The sequence below is a fragment of the Hemiscyllium ocellatum genome, chromosome 8 (assembly GCF_020745735.1).
Source record: "Hemiscyllium ocellatum isolate sHemOce1 chromosome 8, sHemOce1.pat.X.cur, whole genome shotgun sequence".
Classification (NCBI taxonomy): domain Eukaryota; kingdom Metazoa; phylum Chordata; class Chondrichthyes; order Orectolobiformes; family Hemiscylliidae; genus Hemiscyllium; species Hemiscyllium ocellatum.
The window spans coordinates 104339332-104358309 of record NC_083408.1 but is presented as its reverse complement, the minus strand read 5'-3'; the positions used below and the strand labels follow the sequence as shown (position 1 = coordinate 104358309).

Here is an 18978-nt window from a genome sequence, read left to right as displayed (position 1 = left end):
GCAGTGAGGAATTTACAAGAGCAAGGGGATGTGATGGATGGCAGTTACAGGAAGGGAGAAAAGTTGCAGATACAGTCACATAGATGGGTTGAGTTCAGGAAAAGTAGAGGGGTACGCAGGTAGTGCAGGAGTCTTCTGTGACTACCCCCATTTCAAACATTTCAAGCTGTTTTGGAAAATGGAATCTCTTCTTGGATAGACGTGACTTGTACAAAAAAGGACAGACTGCACTTGAATTGGAAGGGGACTAATATACTGGCCAGGAGATTTGCTCAAGCTGCTCAGGAGAATTTAAACTAGGAAGATGGGAGGTGGGACCCAGGGAAATAGTGAAGAGAGAGATCAATCTGAGACTGGTGCAGTTGAGAACAGAAACAAGTCAAACAGGCAGGGACAAAGCAGAGAACAAAGGTAGGACTGATAAATTAAACGGCATTTATTTCAATGCAAGTGGCCTAACGGGGAAGGCAGATGAACTCAGGGTATGGTTAGGAACATGGGACTGGGATATCATAGCAATTGCAGAAACATGGCTCAGGGATGAACAGGACTGGCAGCTCAATGTCCCAGGATACGAGTGCTACAGGAAGGACGAAAAAGGAGGCAAGAGAGGAGGGGGAGTGGCATTTTTGATAAAGGATAGCTTTACATCCAGGGAAGTTATTTGGATGGAATTAAGAAATAAGAAAGGGATGATCACCTTATTGGGATTGCATTATAGATTCCCTGATAGTCAGAGGGAAATTGAGAAACAAGTTTGAAAGGAGATCTGAGTTATCTATAAGAATAATAGGGTGGTTATGGTAGGGTATTTTAACTTTCCAAACATAGACTGGGACTGCCATAGTGTTAACAAATTCCTTTTCATCTAAACCCTTAGGTGTGCACAAGAACATTTTCTGATTCAGTATGTGGATGTACCTACGAGAGAAGGTGCAAAACAGGACCTACTGTTGGGAAATAAGGCAGGGCAGGTGACTGAGGTGTCAATGGGGGAGCACTTTGGGGCCACGACCATAATTCTATTAGTTTTAATATAGTGATGGAAAAGGATAAACTAGACCTAAAAGTTGAAGTTCTAAATTGGAGGAAGGCAAATTTTGATGGTATTAGGCAAAAATTTCCAAAATCTGATTGAGGGCAGGTAAAGGGATAGCTGGAAAATGGGAAGCCTTCAGAAATTAGATAGAGATTCCAGTGACAGTATATTCCTGTGAGGGTGAAAGGAAACACTTGTAGGTGTAGGGAATGCTAGATGAGTAAAGACATTGAGGGTTTGGTTAAGAAAAAGAAGGAAGCATATGTCAGGTATAGATCTATCCTGTCAAGGGAATCCTTAGAGTATAAAGGCAGTAGGAGTATACTTAAGGAGGAAATCAGGACGGCAAAAAGGGGACATGAGATAGCTTTGGCAAATAGAATTAAGGAGAATCCAAAAGGTTTTTACAAATACATTAAGGGCAAAAGGGTAACTAGGGAGAGAACAGGGTCTGTCAAAAATCAGCAAGTTGGCCTTTGTGTGGAGCCACAGAAAATGGGGGAGATACTAAATGGGTATTTTGCATCAGTATTTACAGTGGAAAATAGAATGTAGGGAAACAGATTATTACATTTTAAAATGTCCATATTACAGAGGAAGAAGTGCTGGATATCTTGAAACACAAAAGTGGATAAATCTCCAGGACCTGATCAGGTGCATCGGAAACTCAATGGGAAGCTAGGGAAGTGACTGCTGGGCCTCTTACTGAGATATCTGGATCATCAATAGACAGCTGTGCCAAAGACCGGAGGTTGGCTAACGTGGTGCCACTGTTTCAGAAGGGTGATAAGGACAAGGTAGGGAATCATAGACCAGTAAGCCTGACATTGGTGGTGGGCAAGTTGTTGGAGGGAATCCTCAGGGATAGGATGTACATGTATTTGGAAAAGCAAGGACTGATTTGTGCTTGGTAAATCATGTCTCACAAACTTGAGTTTTTTTAATAAAGTAGAGTCATAGAGATGTACAGCATGGAAACAGACCCTTCGGTCCAACTTGTGAGGGCAGAGCAGTGGATGCAATCTATATGGACTTCAGTAAGGAGTTTGACAAGGTTCCTTATGGGAGACTGGTTAGCAAGGTTAGATCTCATGGTATATAGGAAGAACTAGCCATTTGGATACAGAACTGGCTCAAAGGTAGAAGACAGAGGGTCGGGGCAGAGGGTTGTTTTTCAGATTGGAGGCCTGTGACCAGTGCAGTGCCACAAGGATCGGTGCTGGGTTCATGATTTTTCATCATTTATATATATGATTTGGATTTGGAGGTATAGTTGATGAAGGAGCGTTGCTCCGAAAGCTAGTGTGCTTCCAATTAAACCTGTTGGACTATAACCTGGTGTTGAGAGATTTTTAACGAGGTATAGTTTGTACGTTTGCAGGTGACACCAGAATTGGAGGTGTAGTGGACAGTGAAGAGGGTTACCTCCGATTACAACAGGATCTTGATCAGTTGGGCTAATGGGCTGAGAATTGACAGATGGAGTTTAATTCAGATAAACATGAGGTGCTGCATTTTGGGAAAGCAAATTTTAGCAGGACTTATACACTTAATGGTAAGGTCCGAGAGAGTGTTACTGAACAAAGCGACCTTGGAGTGCAGGTTCATAGCTCCTTGAAAGTGAAGTCGCAGGTTGATAGGATAGTGAAGAAAGCATTTGGTATGCTTTCCTTTGCAGGTCAGAGAATTGAGTACAGGAGTTGGGAGGGCATGTTGCGGCTGTACATGTTAGGCCACTTTTGGGATATCGTATGCAATTCCGGTCTCTTTCCTATCAGAAAGATGTTGTAAACTTAAAAGGGCTCAGAAAAGATTTACAAGAATGTTGACAGGGTGGGATGATTTGAGCTATAGGGTGATGTTGAATAGGCTGAGGCTGTTTTCCCTGGAGCATCAGAGGTTGACATGTGGCCTTATAGAGGTTTATAAAATCACGAGGGGCATGGATAGAATAAAAAGACAAAGTCTCTTCCCTGGAGTGGGAGAGTCCAGATCTAGAGGGCATAGTTTTAGGGTGAGGGGGGAAAGATATGGGAAAGATCTAAAGGGCAATGTTTATACGCAGAGGATGATACATGTATGGAATGTGCTGCCAGAGGAAGTGGTGGAGGCTGGTACAATTGCAACATTTAAAAGGAATCTGGATGGGTATGTTATTAAGAAGGGTTTGGAAGGATATGGGCTGGGTGTTCTCAGGTGGGACTAGGCTGGGTCCGGATATCTGGTTGGCATGGACAAGTTGGTCCGAAAGGGTCTATATGTGTGTTGGACACGTCTATGACTCTATGGCTGACAGACAAGGCAGTTAAACCCAGGGCACAGATGGGATCATGAGACTGTAATATTATCACAAGTTCTGCCTTGATTGCCTTGTAATTACCCTCAAATTTAACTCAGTTGTTTCTGACCCAAGTTTCAAACAGAATGCTAAATTCTACTGATTATACTGACTACATCCCCAAAGGATATTTTCTGCTGACATGATTTAATAAACCTGCCTCATTACACATCAGGTCCACATTCGTCAGAGCAGTGATTGAACACAACATTCTTCTAGGAAATTGTTCAGTATCCTTCCTCATGACTATCTTTTTGCCAATCTTCCTATCCCAACTTACATGAAGATTGAAGTCACTTGTGATTAATGTACTGCTTTTATGGCATGGACTCTATCTTCTAATTCTATGTCCTACTATACAATTACTTTATAGGGCCTGTAAAACTAGGGGTTTTCCCCCCTCTTTATAGATCTCACTTCCACCTACAGGGAATCTACATATTCCAATCAAAAGGTAATTTCTTGCTATCCTACTTATTCAATACTGTACCAATAATGTTAACCTATCTTTTCCTTCCATCTCCTTTCAAAGTAAAAAAAATCCCTATCAATATTTAGTTCATAATGCTGACATCTTTGTAACTATATGTAGGTAATGGCTAGAAGAGAATACCCATTAATCTGTATTTGTACCCAGTAATACATTTTGTTCTGAATACTGTGCATATTTAAGAACTTCTTTAAAAACCTTTTGCACTTTTTTCCCTCTGACACTATTTACTGCTGTCCCTTCCTGTCACACTTTGGTATCATTATTCAAACATTTGCTCTTTAAGTCTACATTTCCCCCCTCAATCTTGTCCGAATCACCCCCCATCCCATTAGTTTAAAGCCCTCGCAAAGAACCTCACTTTAATCATTTCAGTACTCTGATGTGCTAGCCTTAAAATCTGTTAGCAGTTAAAAAAGGAGGAAATTTATATTTGCAAAAGGATTTGAACAGAAGCAATGGAGCCTTTTTGAGATGAAGAGGGCCTTGGTGAGATCACATCTATAATTATGCATCGTTGGAGTCTCCTTATCTAGGAAATAGGAATTTCAGTAAAGATTCACCAGACTCATTCCCAGGATGACAGCTTTGTCATACAAAGGAAGACAGATTGATTAAGCTGGTTTTCAAAGTTTAGAAGAATGAGTGTGGATCTGAATAAAACAAAATTCAGACAGATGGATGCAGGGATGATGATCCACCCGAATGATTGTCTAGAATAAGTGGTGAGTCTCAAGACATAAGTGCTGTGGACCAGAGCAGACCTCCCCCTCAAAAATATATGAAGGCAGCCTAAATTGTAACTTTTCTTATTTAAAGGCAAATGTCAGGTGCTAAGTTCCAGATGCAACTTGGATCAAGCTACTTAACACTAAACAAAACAATTTATATTTAACATACAATGAATTTGAAACAACTTAACTCTACAGGAAAAAAAACTTAGTAGATACAGTAATTTTACCAATTAACTGTTCCAATATACTAACACCCATATACATACCCTTAGCAAGAAGGCAAATTCAGAAAACAGATTTTGTCTCATGTAATTCTGCAGTCCAGGAAGAGAACCCCTACCTTTTGGCTATAATTGAGGGAAGGAAAACTAGCTTCCACTACAAGAATCTAATAGCAACTGCTGCTGAAAACTAAAGGTCAAGCTCTGTGGGTGGGAGTTTGACCACATCCAATCAGGCTGCTTCTATTGTTTCACCTTGTTAAAAATAAATACCCAAAACTTCACAAGTTGTTTATCTTCAGACTACTCGACACCTGTTCCCTTAATCTCTCTCTCTCACTCAAGGAAACAAAGACAAAACATATTTTTAAAGCCACAGCATTGTCATAATGACTTAATCCATTTAGGGCCATGAAGAACTTTTTTTCACTTGGGGTGAAACTCTTCACTCTGGAATATTCTACCACGGAAAGAGTAGTGGAAATAAATTACTGAATGGGTTTAAGGAATAAATAGATAGCTTGCTCAAGGCTAAAGACATCAAGGGGTATCGGAACAGAGAAAGAATCTAATGTTGAGGTAGAGAACTAGACATGATCGTACCGAATGCCAGATCAGGTAAAATGGGTCAAATGGGCTACTCTTATTACCTATGTTTTTGCAAGGTTTGTAGCTCAGGTTGAGGTTTAGGGTGTAGGTTTGCTCACTGAGCTGTAGGTTTGATAACCAGACGTTTCATTACCTGGCTAGTGGTGGCCTCTAAGTGAAGCGAAGCTGTTATCTCCTGCTTTCTATTTATATCTTTCTCCTGGATGGGGTTCCTGGGGTTTGTGGTGATGTCATTTCCTGTTCGTTTTCGGAGGGGTTGATAGATGGTATCTAGATCTATGCATTTGTTTATGGCATTATGGTTGGAGTGCCAGGCCTCTAGGAATTCTCTGGCATGTCTTTGCTTAGCCTGTCCCAGGATAGATGTGTTGTCCCAGTTGAAATGATATTTTTTTTCCTCCATGTGTAAGGCTACGAGGGAGAGAGGGTCATGTCTTTTTGTGGCTAGCTGGTGTTCGTGTATCCTGGTGGCTAACTTTCTTTCCGTTTGTCCTATGTAGTGTTTGTGGCAGTCCTTGCATAGAATTTTGTAGATGACATTGGTTTTGTCCATGGGTTGTACTGGGTCTTTTAAGTTTGTTAGTTTTTGTTTGAGAGTGTTGCTGGGTTTGTGTGCTACTAGGATTCCGAGGGGTCTTAGTAGTCTGCTGTCGTTTCTGAAACTTCTTTGATGTATGGTAAGGTGGTTAGGGTTTCTGGCTGTGTTTGGTCTGCTTGTCATGGTTTGTTCTTGAGGAACCTGCGGTCTGTATTTTGAGTATCTGTGCTTCTTGAACCCATTGTACAGGTGGTTCTCCTCTATTTTCCGAAGTTCGTCTGTGCTGCAGACAACACCTTCACAGGTATAAAGTTCACCAAGGAGGAAGAAACCGACAACAAACTTGCATTCCTGGACGTCACAGTCGAACGAACGGACAAGGGAGAACTACAAACTTGCGTATACAGAAAACTGACAAACACTGACCAAATACTTAACTACACCAGCAACCATCCCAACACACACAAACAAAGCTGTATCAGAACATTATTCCAATGAGCCACATCACACTGCAGCACAGACGAACTTCGGAAAACAGAGGAGAATCACTTATACAACATATTCAAGAAGAACGGATACTCAAAAAAAATACAGTCTGCAGATTCCTCAAGAACAAATCACGACAAGCAGACCAAACACAGCCAGAATTCCTAGAGGCCTGGCACTCCAACCACAATGCCATAAACAAACACAGATATAGATACCATCTATCAGTCCCTCAGAAAACGAACAGGAAATTACATCACCACAAAGCCCAGGAACCCCATCCAGGACAAACATATAAATAGAAAGCAGGAGACAACAGCTTCACTTCACTTGGAGGTCACCACTGATGATGTTACCTAGCCAGGTAGTGAAATGTCTGGATATCAAACCTACAGCTCAGCGAGCAAACCTACACCCTAAACCTATGTTTTTATGAAACAGTAATTTCTCTGGAATAGTCAGCAGTGTGAATTAATCTGTACAAAAGAACCTCATTTAATTTCTGGAGATTAAACACATTTAACAAAGCACAGCTTTGTCACCATTCACTGAGCACAGCTGACAAACAAAAACTCATGAAATTCTAGTCATGTAGAATGCCTTGCATTAACATGGGCAAATGAACCCAAACATGTTTTTTTTAAAAAGTACCCAAGAGTATTGCATCAAGTATAATTAAACCTTCTGCTGAGGTGAGTCAGAAAATAGAAACATGTCACTATTGCAACAAGGGTGCATAAGAACATCTCAAAAAAAAAACTGCCTAGCATTTATCATGCCCAATAAGCTTCTAAAAATATGGTGAAATGATAAAATTTGACATTCAAACGAACAGACTATTTATGAGCATGTGCAATCCCAATAATTGAAAGTGCGACCTCCATAATGAACAAAACCCCAAAAAGAAATGTTAACTTCCTGCTAATACCTCAAAGAACTACCTCAGTGTTGCATGTTTTAAAGTGCTTATTGCAACATGTGATTAAAAGCATGTTTTACAAAACTTTCAAAGCAAGTAGAAGTTATATGAAGTGATCCTTGTTTATCAATGATGACACGATGGAATTACAGCCCTGATTGCAAACAATGCTGGCAGCTTTCAATGACTTCCCATAGATGCTTCACCAAGTAGTAACTTTGACTGCCTACAAGTAATTTTCCTGTATTTTCGAAAAGTTCCTTAAATCCACCACAAAGTAAATCTGACTCCCCAGATAATTCTCTCTGCTCATGCCAGAACACCTCACCTAGAATCCATAAAAGACTGCAAGCTGTATCTTTGAAAATAAAGATCTCCTTCCTCTCAGTCGGCTGTGTTAACTGGCAAAGTCAAACAGCCTTTTCTCTCTCCTGTCCACACAAAAAGAAACTAAAATGGATCTCAGCCAAGTTGCAAATCAGGAACGAAGATGCTGATGTTTTTCTTGACAGAAATTTTATTCTATTGCATGCAGTATTCTCAGTGCTCCAGTTTTCCCTTTCTTATACTCTTGAAAAAGAACAAAATCAGGTCTTAGTGCTCAAAAATAATTAAACTACCTAATTGACAAGACAATAACTTATTTCAGATATCCAGATTTGTAGATCACTCTTCAGCCTGGCAACATGAAATATTAGGAGAAAGTGAGGACCGCAGATGCTGAAGATCAGAGTCAAATGTGCTGGAAAAGCACAACAGGTCAGATAACATCCGATGAGCAGGAGAATCGATGTTTCAGACATAAGCCCTTCATCAGGGATGCTGAAGGGATTATGTCCAAAACATCAATTTTCCCACTCCTTTCAACTGACCAGCTGTGCTTTTCTAGCACCACACTTTTCAACGGTGAAATATTAACTTCGCCTCCTGGTAGAAATACTAACTAGTTATGATTAGATTAGATTCCCTACAGTATGGAAACAGGCCTTTCACCCAACAAGTCCACACTGACCCTATGACGAGTAACCAACAAGACCCATTTCCTACTTTATATTTTACCCCTGAATAAAGCACCTAACACAATGGGCAACTTAGCATGGCCAATTCACCTGCCATGCACATCTTTGGATTGAGAGTGGAAACTCACACCAACACAGGGAGAATATGCAAAATCCAGATAGACAGCTGCCCGAGGTGGGAATCAAACCCTGGTTCCAGGCACTGTGAGGCAGCAGTGCTAGCCACTGAGCCACCAAGCCACCTTAACCTCAGCTCCCTTTCATCCTACAGAAGGGAATGGATGGCATATAGTACAATTATTTAGAAGTCAACTAAAAACACACAAACAGCATCTGTGGGAACTCTAGAGACTCACTAAATCCAGGTTGTTGCCACATTCTTCAGTAAATCAAAGCCTTTCGTCAAGGAATTAAACACACGCAGAATATCAGATAGATTTTATAGTGGGTTACATCATCACCCTACATTGACCCTCATGGGGAGGCGATGGCCTTGTGCTATTACCACTAGATTATTAATTCAGAAACACAACTGACGGTCTGGGAACTTGAACTTGAATCCTACCATGGCAGATGGCAGAACTTGAGTTGAATAAATGCCTGCAATTAAGAATCTAATGACCATGAAAACACTGCCAAGGGACAAATTCACTTTTTCTACTCATTTCCTTCAGGGAAGGAAATCTGCCACCTCGCTTGGTGTGGCTCACATATGACCCCAAACTCTCAGCAATGTGGTCAACATAACTGCTCCCAAATGCCCTAAGGCCACTAAGTTGTATCAATCACTACAAAGTATCCAAGAAATGAAACCAGACAGACCACCTGGCATTAACCTACAAAACAAAGATAGTTCTATCGACTCTCCTTATGAAGATTTTGAGGCTTGTGCCAATATTGGAAGACCTGTCTCACAGACCAGTCAAGCGACAGCCTGATATTATACTCTCAGAATCACACCTTATAATTTCCCAACTAACACCACTGTGTCCTGTCCCACTGGCACAGACACATTGGATGTGGTGTACAGAAGGGAGTTGTCCTGGATGCCCTTAACAGACTCTAGACCTCATGATGATTCATGGCATCTGGTTAAACATGGGTAAGGAAACCTCCTACTGATTACCATATACAATCTATCTTCGGCTGGTGAATCAGCTCCAAATTGAACACTTGGAGGAAGCACTAACAGTTGTAAGGGTGTATATTAGACTCTGTGTTGGTAAGGTAGGGATTTCAACATCCAGATTGGCTCAGCAGAAGCTGGTCAGGTCCTAACACATATAGCTGCTTGGCTACCTGCAACAGGTAACAAGGGAAATGAGAAAAACATATTTGACCTCATCCCCACCAACCGGCCTGTTGCAGAAGCAGTCATCCGTGGTTATCAGTAACACAATGACCATCGCACAATCTTCATGCAGATGAATTCCCACTTTGATATTCAGAATTACCCATCATGATATCATATAACAATGACAGTATATACATGAGAACACCACCACCTGCAAGCTCCCCTCCAAGCCACTCACCATCCTGACTTGGAAATATTTTGCCATTCCTTTCACTGTCACTGATTAAAATTCCTGGAATTCTCTCCCTCATGACATTGTGCGCTACATGCAGGACATGGACTAGAGTGATTTAAGAAGTCAGCTCAAAAGGCAATAAATGCTGGCCAGCCAGCAATGCCATATCCCACAAGTTAAATCACCTGCCATAAAATCATCTTACAAATCTCATTTCTACCAAAGGCTCAACTTTTGATTTACTTCAGCTTTATTCAAGATCCTTTAATGCAAAATTCTCAGGTCAAAAGCTTAAGTTTTTGATCAACAATTGCAATTTTTTTCTGGCAGTTTCCAAGGCTCTTGTAGAAATAAAAAGGTTCTGGTCCACACTGCGCAGCACCATAAAAGTCATTATTTTGTAACTGTAAAACTAACTCTCGTCATACCTCATTTGAGTGTAAGACAGCCAACTTATTGCTCCTAACTCAATTGAAGCTGTGAAACCCTAGAGTCCAAAGAAACAAGGCAGCTCCCTGTACCTTATTCACCTATTTTATATGCACAAGGAACTCTGGCAGGTAAGTTGCACATGTCAAGCACCAGAACCAAGTTCAATTATATCCATTAGGTTAAGCTAGTCTTGAAAAGCAGGAATCCAAAGGCAATTTTACTTGGTCAAGGTATGCACTTGCAGCTTTCCTACCCAACTTAGTTCAGGAACAAATTCAACCTAGAATCACAAAACTGGCATATGCTTAACCCATATGAAATAACGGATCAATGAATAACATCCTAAAGAAAGCAGCTTTTTCATATTTTCACTTTTTCCACAATTAAGATTGTCTCTCAAGACTGTTATAAGCCATGTACAATTCCACTGGGGTGTTTAAGTCTTTGCATATAAATTTCATTTAAGCACTGTTTGAAGGAGTAAACAATGCTGTGCTGATAGTCAAAATTTGCATATGGCACTACAATAGGCAAGGTGGTAAGTTGCAATGAACAAATAAACTTACAAATCGAAATGTATAGGTTCAATGAATGGGTCAAATATGGCAGAAGTTGTTTAACACAGATAAGTGAGAGATTATTCATTTTGATCAAAGGAACAGAAAGACAACGTATCTAAAATGAGGAGAAACTTCAGTGCATATCAATCTGGACACCGTGGTGCACAAATCACATAACTAGCATGCAGGAGCAGATGGAAATAAAGGGACGTAAATGGAAGTTATTGCTAAAGAAAGTGTATAAAAGTAGTGAACTGATGCTGCAACCATGTAAGGCATTACTCAGACTAGATCTGAGCTACTGCATACAACTTTGGTTCCAGTACCGGAGGAAAGACGTAATTATATTGGACGCAGTTCAGAGGCAGTTCACTAGATTGATTCCAGAGATGAGAGACTTTTGTCTTAAGAGAATTGAGCGACTCAGGTCAAACTTTCTCTACAAACAGAATATTAAGGTATATAAAACACTTTAAGGAATTGACAAAGTAAATGCAGAAAGGATGTGTCTTCATGTGAGACAGGCTGGAACAAGGAGGTCATAACTTTGGAATAAAAAGCTAACAGATTTAAAATTGAGAGGAGGGGAAATTACTACTTAAAGGGTCGTAAATATATGTAATTCACTACCCTAGAATGTGATGCATGTTGGGACATTTGAGGACAAAAGCAGAGAGGAGATCAGCCAGAGTCATATCAAAAAGCAGAGCAGGCTCAATGTGCTGAATTACCTACATCTGCTCCTAGTCCTTAGGTTTCTAAGAACTGTACTTTTCTTGAAGGACACACACAGTTAATGCCAATGAACACACAAGCTCTGAGAATTTCAAAATATTAAAGTCATAAACAGGCAAGGAAAAAAGTACATGATTCCTTCTTCCTATCCCCACTTTTCAAAGTAACAGATCAATACAAACCCTGACTCAAACCTGAATGCATAGCCATGGTGTAATGATTTGCACAGAACCATATTCACACAATTCTTCAAAGTATAAGAATAATGTGGAGAAAATCAGACCTCATTCACACAAATTGCTATATTAAACTGGTACCATTGAACTGGTGCTTCCTCTAACAGCACAGAAAATCCATACCACACACACAAGAAAATATTTGCTGGAAAAATTAGAAAGATTTAACAATACCAGGAAATAACTCTCCTAGTAAATGGGAGATGTTTTTAAAATCAAATGAACAGTTGAAAACACCCATATATCAAATTTCCCCAAGTGACTTGCAAATACAGTAAATTCATAATTAAGTCTTTTATTATAGTTTCAGGCTACATTAACTTGAAGACCATTCACTCCAATTTTATAGCCCTGAGATTTGATTTTTTTTTATTATGTCCATTTGTGTCCAGTGGATCGACAAGTTTCCATTTATTATTTGGTCATCAGCATATCAGTGATGATTTAGGTGTAAAAATTATTTCACATTTTGAAAATCTGTTTTAGTGAACAAAAAGACTGCTTATGTATTCCACTCTGTGCACTCCATCTGTAATGCCCAAAGTTCAAGTCTGCACTAAACATATCTGATGCAGAACTAACTTGGTCAATATTCTCACATCTATCTGGACTATAATGAGCACTAGTCCCTGATTAGTCCCCAAAAACCACCTCCGCTACAATCCATTTCCTCAAATACTGTGCTATCCCTGTCCACCAAGCACAAAGAGATCATGGACACCTTTATCACTAATTGTGAGCAGTTTTGGCTCCTGTATCTAAAAGACATGCTAGCATTGGAGGTGATCTACAGGATGTTTCCAAGGAGGATCCAGGGGTGAAGGGCTTATCAAGTGAGCAGGTGAGGACTCTGAGTCTGTACTCATAATTTAGACAAATGGAGGGGGGGGGTGGGGGGAGCTGATTGAAACTTACAGAATATCAAAAGGACATGATCGAACGTACTTGGGCAAGATATATCAGCTAGGAGAGACCACAACCTTAATGCACAGCCTTAGAGTGAAGTGACAACCTTTTAGAACAGATGAGGAAGAATTTCTTCAGCCAGAGTGTGGTGACACCGTGGAACTTATGGCAATGAGTGCCTAGAGGACAGGAATAGACAGGTTCTTGATTAATAAGGGAATTAAGTGTTACAGGGAAACTTTTTTGAAGAGGTGACAAAGATAATTGTTGGGGGAGGGGCTGTGAATGTAATTTATATGGACATTAGTGAGGCATTTATTGAAGTCACAAATGGCAACTTGGTACAAAAACTAAAATCTCACAGGATTCAGGATAGGCTGGCTAGATGAATCAAAACTAGCTTGATCATAGCAGACAGGAACAGTCTTGTTTCAGACCAGAGAGTGGCAACTAGTGGTGTTCCACAGGGATCACTCTTAGATCCTCTGTTGTTTGTAGTATATATAAAAGTGATCTGGAGGAAAATGAGGGTGGTCCAATTAGTGGGCTTGCAGATGACACAAAAATTGGAGGAATTATCGACAATGCCAATGATTGTGAAAAGTTACTAGAGGATATACAATCGACAGCTTGGTCACAGAAATAGCAGATGGAGTTTAATCCAGACATATGTATGATGATGCATTTTGGAGGATCACATTTAGGTTGAATTATACTGCAAATGACAGAACCCTGAGGAACATTAACATACAGACAGATCTAGGTGTGCAGGTCCACAATTTCTTAAAAGTGGTAACAAAGTCGGTCAAGGAGATTGAGGCGGCATACGGCATGCTTGAGCGACCAGGACATGGAGTACAAGAGTTGGCAAGCCATGTTGAGTTGTATAAACCCCTTGTTCAGCTGCATTTGGAATACGTTGTACAGTTTTGGTCATCACAGTGCCAGAAGGATACAGAAACTTTGGAGAGTGTACAGAAAATGTTTACTGGGATGGTGTCTGGTCTCAAGGGCATTGACTAAGAGGAAAGGTTAAAAAGCTAGGATAGTTTTCACTGGTAAGATTGTGGCTGAGGGGAGACCTGATAGAGGTCTATAAAATTGAGAGGCATAGATAGGTGGATAGTCAGAGACTTTTTGCCAGGGTTGAAGTTTCAGTGGGGGCACAGGTTCAAGGTGAGGGGGGCAAGTTTAAGGGAGATCTGTGAGGGATGTTTTTTTTAGGAGCCTGGAAGGAACTGCTAGAAATGGGGGTGGAGGTAGCAGGCACACTGGTGACATTTAAGAGGCATCTGGATGGTTACGTGAACCAGAGAGAATAGAGGGACATGGATTGAATAAGGGCAGGTGTGCTTTTCAGTTTAGTTAGGGCATGATGATTAGTACAGGCTCAGAGGGCTGAAGGCCTGTTCCTGTGCTGTATTTCTCTTTTGATCTTTGTTCTTCAAGCAAAAAAGTGACATTTGGACCTCACAGACTCCAAGACAATTTTTACAACCCCCATAAACTTGGGCTCCAAATCTGCAGCATCTCCATCCCAACCTTCAGTTCCCAAACCACCATCACCCTTGCTCTCAGAAAATATTTCAGATTTAAAACTTGAAGATTCCATGACGATTCCACCCTACCCCCCCCAACCCACAGTCATAAACCATCCAGGAGGTCTTCTAAATCTGGTCTTTTGTATATTAAGCAATCATGTTGAGCATCTTGCATTTCGCAGTCATCATATTCAACAGGGGAAAGTGGACACCAAGGTTATACCTATTAAACAAAATAGAACATGACAGAACATTTTACCTACACTTACTTGGCCATATCTATCTATCTATCTATATAACTCATCTTTCTCCATCAAACAGCCATCCAAGTTTCCTTTGGAGGTTATTGCCAAACATGTTTCCACCACTTTTTCATGCACTGTATTCCACATTACAAGTCACCATTTAGAACAGTTCTTTTTCATGGTGAGTAAGCTCTTTGAGGGGATTCTGACAGATAGGATATGCATGCATCTAGAAAGGTAAGGCCTGATCAAGGATAGTCAGCATGGTATTATGCACAGGCGGTCATGTCTCAAATGTGATTGAGTTTTTTTTTTGAGATGGCCAAGACGACAGATGAAGGCAGAGCAAATAGAGATTGTCTACATGAACTTTAGCAATGCCTTCGACAAGGCTCCACGTGACAGACTGATTAGTAAGGTTAGGTCACATAGAATCTGGGGAAAGCTAGCCACTTGGAGGATGGAGCTAGACAGTGTTGCTGTTCAGTCTGACAGTCTGTGACCAGTGTAGTTCAAGGCTTGGTTATAAATCCATTGCTTACCTAAATGACAAAAAGCAAATTGGATGAGAACATAGGAGACATGGTTGGTAAGTTTGTGGATGGCACCAAAGGTGGGGACATAGTGGACATTGAACTAATTTGTCTCAGAGTACAACAGGATCATGATCAACTGGGTCAGTGAGCCGAGGAATGCCAGATGGAGCTTAAGTCAGACAAATGCGAGGTAGTGCATTTTGTTAAGACAAATCTGGGCAGTACTTAAACAGTTAATGGTAGAGTCAAGATTAATCAGCCCTCCTTTCCTCATGAAGGGGTCCTCCCGTAATGCCGATTTTCCTGCTCCTTGGATGCTGCCTGACCTGCTGTGCTTTTCCAGCACCACTCTAATCTTGACTGATCTCCAGTATCTGCAGTCCTTACTTTCGCCTAGTTAATGGTAGAGACATAGGGAATGTAGATAAACAGAAAAACCGAGGTGGTTCAGGTACATCATTCATTCAAAGTGGCACCACAGATAGGGTGGCAAAAGCAGTATTCAGCACACTTGCATTCATCGGTCAAAGCTCGAGTACAGGAGTTTGAACATGTTACAACTGCACAAGAGATTGATGAGGCCACATTTGGAGTACTGTGTACAATTCTAGTCACCTTGCTAGAGGATGGATGTTACTAAATTGGAATGGGTACAGAAAAGATGTACAAACATGTTACAAAGACTGGAAGATGAGTTTAAGGAGAGGCTGAATAGGCTGGGGCTTTTTTTCCCCCTTATAGTAGTGTAAAGGCTTAGGGGTGATCTTATGAAGGTTTAAATGGTCATGAGGGACACAAATAAGGTGAATAGCTATGGTCTTTTTCCCAGGGTATGGGAGTTTAAAACTAGAGGGCACAGGTTTAAGCAAGAGGAGAAAGATTTAAAAGGGACCTGAGGGGCAAATTTTTCAGAGGGTGGCATCAATATGGAACAAGTTGCTGGAGTTAGTAGTAGAGGCAGATACAATTAGAACATTTAAAAAGACATTTAAAAAGAAAGATTTAAAGATCAAATGCAGGCAAATGGGACTATTTCAGTTTAAGAAACCTGGTTGTGCTCAAGTTACTGTTTCTGTGATCTCCAGTTCTTTTGCAAATTATCTTAAAATTGTGTTCTCGGGTGACTGTGTACTCTGCCACTGAAAGTAGTCATTCGATATTATCCTCTGAACACCGCTATCAAATCATTTAATCTCATTTTAAATAAAACATACCCCTGATCTCCCCACAACAAAAGTCTCTCATTCCTTATATCATTTTAGTCTATCTCTTTTACATCTTCTTCAAGGCTTTGGCATTCTTCCTAAAGTGTGGTGTTTAAAATTAAGTAATTCTGCAGTGAGGCTAAAACACTTTGTTGCTTTGCAGTCTGTGACTTTTCAGACTGGAAGTCTGAGGCCAGTGGTGCACCACAAGGATCAGTGCTGCGTCCACTGCTTTTTGTAATTTATGTAAATGATTCGGATATATAGGGAGGTATAGTTAGTATGCATGCAGATGACACCAAAATTGGAGGTGCAGTGAATAATGAAGGTTACCTCAGAGTACAATGGGATCTTGATCAGATGAGCCAACGGGCTGAGGAATGGCAGATGGAGTTTAATTCAGATAAACTTGAGGTGCTGCATTTTGGAAAGGGGGGGCGTGATGGAGATGTGATAGGTGGAAGGAGGCTAAGGTGGGGGTGATAGGCCAGAGTGGGGTGGGGCGGAGAGGTCAGGAAGAAAATTGCAGGTTAGGAGGGCGGTGCTGGGGTAAATAGACAAGGTCTTTTCCCTGGGGTGGGGAGTCCGAGACTAAAGGGCATAGGTTTAGGGTGGGAGGGGAAAGATATAAAAGGGACCTAAGGGGCAACTTTTTCACACAGAGGGTGGTATGTGTATGGAATCAGCTGCCAGAGGAAGTGGTGGAGGCTGGTACAATTGCAGCATTTAAAAGACATCTGGATGGGTATATGAATAGGAAGGTTTTAGAGGGATATTGGCCAAGTGCTGGAAATGGGACTAGATTAGATTAGGATACCTAGTCAGCATGGATGAGTTCAACCAAAAGGAATGATTCCATGCTGTACATCTCTATGATTCAAGGTTTTCAAATACTAGTTTCACAACCTTTTATGCCCACCTGGTTCAGTTCAGTTGACTGGACAGCTGATTTGTGATGCAGTCTGACGCCAATAGCAAGTGTTCAAGTCCTACACTAACTGACTATGAGGAAGTCTCCTTTTCAATCTCTCCCCTCACCTGCAGTGGTGACCCTGAGATTAAGCCAGACCTGACGCCTCTATCAAATAAGAGTATACACCTATGGGCTGGTATGACTAGGACTCTTCACTTTTATTGCTTCAAAACAAACTAATACTGGAAAATTAGTTATTTTCAGAATAAAAATAGCGACATGGATTAAAAGGGGGACAAATGCTCTCCTGCTGCATGTCAAATTTCCTTAAAGGCAGCATGCCCACTTATACAGAGTTTTTGCAGCAAGAACAGAGCGGTGCACATCACTGCCCGTTCTACTGGTTTCAATTAAGATTGCTTCCAAAGGTCATCATTTTAACTTGCCAGGACATGGACATACCCTTTCGATTATATTATCAAATACACGAAGAGTGTGTGTTTTAGAACAAAGAATGTGTTTGGGAAGGAAACAGCGTTTCAACAAGCAGAATTTTGGCAACTCGGTGTTTTAAAATAACCAACCCGGTGATTTAAAACGGGCTCAGTCCGAATAGAAATCGCGGCCGACAAAGATTGTAAATCCGAACCAGTCATAGGAAATGCCGTCTATAACCGAGGGATAAAGCGTTTCAAATACTAAAAGGAAACGTAAAGAGACTGGAAACTAAAACCACATCGCCCCCTCCCCCCCAATAACACACACGAGCGAATAAAACATCCAGTTAGTGACAGATTCTGCTCGTTATACAACGGCAAATTAAAATCGAAGACCAAGTATCCGGCGTTGCGGCGGGTGAAAGGCCTGATCGCGGGCTTTGGGGGGAGGGAGGTGGGTGAGGGCAAAGGGCCTGAACTCCGGTGGGTTTTAAAAGGCCTGGACGCGGGGGCGGCCTACCGGCTCCTGGGGGAGGGGCGGGTGAATGATTGCAGTCGCCTCCAGCAGCGGGCCCTCTCTCTCCCCGATCACGGTACTCACTATGGCATGGCTCGGCCCGGCTCCGTTCCACTTCCACTATCCCTAACGGTCGCCGAGGTTCACTTTCATCCTTGCGCCCCCGTGATTGATTCTTTTCTTGCCTTTTACTGAGCGGGAAAATAAAATCGCTCCTTCGGATGTTGAAGGAATTTCCCCCCCCCCACTACCGTTATGTCTTTGATTTTAAACTCGCCCCTCCTTTTGTTGTGTCCCCAACGCCGACGGCACCCTCTTCTCCCTCCCTTGCTCCTCCTTTACAACAAAGCGGCCGGTCCCAACATGGCGACAGACAGACAAAAACAACAAACCCGCCGCAGCCAGCACCAGCCGGCTCGGCGACCTCGGCGCCGCCTTCCCCCTACCGTCAGCGCGCACACGACGCCATGCGCGCCGCGTCCATACGTCGCTGGACGCTCTCCCCTCCCAGCACGCATGCGCACTTACACGTAAGGCTGTCGGGAAATTCTGTACATCGCCAACACCAAGGAGCTTGCGCATTTTCAGCCCTTTTGCGCAAGCTCCTTAGTGCTTTTCAGCTGCACAGTCTCGTTGATACTGCGCATGCTCCCTCGTGTCTGAACGAACCGCCTCTTTGATAGTGAGCATGCTCCCTATTGTCCATAAGCACAGCCTCGTTGTTAGTGCGCATGCCCGTGTATCTGGAAGCACAACCTGATAGCGAAAATATTGTTAAGCGTTACTGGGTTCG

General features: G+C 41.7%; 1 protein-coding gene across 4 annotated transcripts in view; it reads right to left on the bottom strand.

Annotated features, from left to right (window-relative positions):
• LOC132818412 (poly(A) polymerase type 3) overlaps positions 1-18621 on the bottom strand; it is a 98722-nt gene extending 80101 nt beyond the window's left edge. For all 4 annotated transcript variants that reach the window (XM_060829420.1, XM_060829421.1, XM_060829422.1 and 1 more), the window contains exon 1: positions 18270-18621. In XM_060829420.1, the coding sequence (XP_060685403.1) occupies positions 18270-18277 (8 nt within the window). In that variant the 5' untranslated portion in view covers positions 18278-18621. The remainder of the gene's footprint in view (positions 1-18269) is intronic.
• Between the last annotated feature and the right edge of the window lie 357 nt (positions 18622-18978).